Genomic DNA, 2,620 nt, shown 5'->3' with positions numbered 1-2,620 from the left:
TGCTGCCAATGCCTCGGAGGTGGTGAGGGCTTGTGGCCGTGGGTCCTCACGAGCCAAGCTAAACGTCACGCTTCTCAAATACCAGCCCCGAAGCCCCAGGCCCACCTGTCAGAGGCAGAAGAACACAGGACCTTTAAGAGGGCACCTGCTGGATTCCTCTGCACATGTACAGGCATCTCTGCCATGGAGGGCCTGGATGTCTACAGCATGGAATCCTGTCACCTTCATGTGACGCAAGTCTCCCCAAAGTTATTTGACCAGAGAACCCTCTGCTGACAAAGCTCCCCAGAACAAGCACGCCATGGAACAGACTGAGAAAAGCTGCCCTGAAGAACTGTGTCCCAATTTCATAAGGACCTTCTGATCCCAGAGCCTGGACCCAGCAACATGTCATGCAGAGGCCACCAGAGACACGCTGGGGGAGGGGACGAGAGTTTCTTCCTCCTACTCCAGTCCTCGGCCCCCACCAGCCCACAAGGAGGGAAAGGTACTCACTGCTTTGGGAGGCTCCCTCCCCTGAGGTGGCTTCGGTATCTGTAAGAGAGCGGGGAAGAGTTAGGTAAGCCAAGGATGGGCCGATGGCAGGACCAGGGCAAAGTGAGAGAGGAAGAGAGCGAACTCACAGGTGGGGCAGGGGCAGCTGGCAGTAAGCAGACCTGGGAAGATGCTGGGGACACAGTCTCACAGTCCTTCCAGGGGCCCCTAGTGTCAGCCAGGTCTTTGTCCCCGGCTGGCCAGGCTCAGGAAGGAGCAGGAGCCACGGTTTCGTCATCTTTGGGACGGGAAGTGGCCACAGGCCCCACTCCCGAGGCTGCCACAGGAGCACACGAGAGCCAGGAGCATGAGCCCAGCCCCAGGGGACGGTGCCTGTCCTGGGGCTCCCTCCCCCAGTGCTCGCCCACATCAGGGATGCTGCTCCTCTCCCCCCGGCTCCCTGTCAGGAAGAGGGACACTGGAGCATCCAGGGTCTCTGGGTCACCACGAGGGCCCAGGCGGGAAGCAGGCAGATAATGAAGACGTCCCCCCACCGACTCTCCCCAGGGACACCCACTCACCTCGGTGCGCCCGCACATGGGTCTGGAAACAGTTGTAGTATTTGTATTTCTTGCCACAGATTCCACACTCATAGGAGCCTGGAAAACAGGAGAGAAGAGGACAGGTCAGTCACACCTGAGGTCCGCGACCCCGGGCAAGGCCTCCGGGAACAGCAGACTGTCACGGGGCACGACGGTCACCGGAAAGCAAGGCGGTGGCCCTGAGCTGGCAGCCAGGAAGCCTGCCTCCAACTCTTTGGGTGATCTCAGGCCAGGCCCCCCGACCCTGAGGCCTCAGTTTCCGAATCTGTAAGACGGAGAAGGGAGCGTCTGCAGCTAGCTCTCGTACGAACACCTTGAGAAGAAAAAAGGGGTGAATGTCAACATGCTCTGGAGAGAGTGAACGCCTCCACGGGAGGAAACGACCACTGACGTGCATGACAGCATTTCCAGCCACTCCTTTTCCTTGCCAGGATGGGGCAGAGCTTAGAGGACAGACTTTGAAACAGATGTGCCTGGGTCTCTGTCCCTGTTCTGTCACTTACCAGCATGACCTTGGCCGTTTCCTTAGACACGCTACGTCTCAGTCAACTCGTCTGTAGAGTGGAGCCCGACGTGCCTGCCTCACAGGACTGACCTCGCTCTCCCCAGGAGGTGCCCAGGCCAGCTACTGACATGTGTGACAAGAGGACATCCCAACACCCGCAGAGGGGCTGTCCCATTCCCTGGCCGACATACAGAGACCAACACAGCGTTAACCCTGACTCCGGCCCCTGCCGTGCCCTTCTCCTGGGAACAGGTGGGCTGAGACGGCTGCACTCCCTGTGGGCGTTCAGACAGAGGAGCCCATCCGGCAGTGCACAGGGTGAGCGTCCACGGCAGGAAGCCAAGCAGAGCCCAGCAGACCCTGCCCACCCAGGCCCCCAGGGACAACAGTCTGCCCATCCCACCCACAAGAGCCCTCGTGCAGAACCTGGTGTCACCTGCGCCACACCTAAGAGGACACCAAGGGGCTTGTGCGGGTCCAGAGGCCATGGCTTCTCTTTAGGCTTAGGCTCTAGAGGGGCTGGGAACGGGGCCTAGAAATTGGCCTTTTCCAAAAAGGTCCTGGGAAATTCTGAGACTGAGCATCCAGGTGTTGGAACCACTGGCTTAGAATAAGCCCTGGGATGGAAGCCGGCTCTGCCACTGGCTGGACCCGTGTCCTTACTGGGGAAATGTGGGTGATAAGGAGTACTGCGTTGGGGACAGCGAGAGTGGGAACAGCATTCCCGGCACACTGGCGGACGCGCGGGGCTGCAAGGTCATTAACTTCAATTCTCTTTGGTCTCGCCTTGAAGCAGAGGCTCATTTACTGGGCGTGGACTTGAGGAGCCGATCGGCCAGTAGAGCGTGGACATGGAGCCTGACCGTCAGCTTGGCTGTGCGACCACAGACCCGTCCTTCTACCTGCTCGGGCCTTGGCTTTGTCAGCTGTAAAACAGGACTGTGACACCTGCATCTCAGGACTGGTGTCAGGATCAATGAGATACCACAGGCGGGTCGGCTGGCAAAGGAGGCAGTGACACTGTGGCTACACGTGGAGA

The 2,620-nt window shown here is 59.4% G+C and overlaps 1 protein-coding gene across 1 annotated transcript in view; it reads right to left on the bottom strand.

The window, feature by feature from the left end:
• Positions 1 to 2,620, bottom strand: part of ZNF618 (zinc finger protein 618) — a 120,451-nt gene that overhangs the window by 51,996 nt on the left and 65,835 nt on the right. Inside the window, exons 5-6 of the mRNA XM_027769358.1 lie at positions 1,056 to 1,133; positions 496 to 534 (exon numbers count right to left, since the gene is read on the bottom strand). Of these exons, the coding sequence (XP_027625159.1) occupies positions 496 to 534; positions 1,056 to 1,133 (117 nt within the window). The remainder of the gene's footprint in view (positions 1 to 495; positions 535 to 1,055; positions 1,134 to 2,620) is intronic.

Source organism: Tupaia chinensis, unplaced genomic scaffold (genome assembly GCF_000334495.1).
Source record: "Tupaia chinensis unplaced genomic scaffold, TupChi_1.0 Scaffold000081_1, whole genome shotgun sequence".
Taxonomy (NCBI): Eukaryota; Metazoa; Chordata; class Mammalia; order Scandentia; family Tupaiidae; genus Tupaia; species Tupaia belangeri.
The sequence above is the reverse complement of the archived record's forward strand: the minus strand, read 5'-3'. Positions and strand labels throughout refer to the sequence as shown.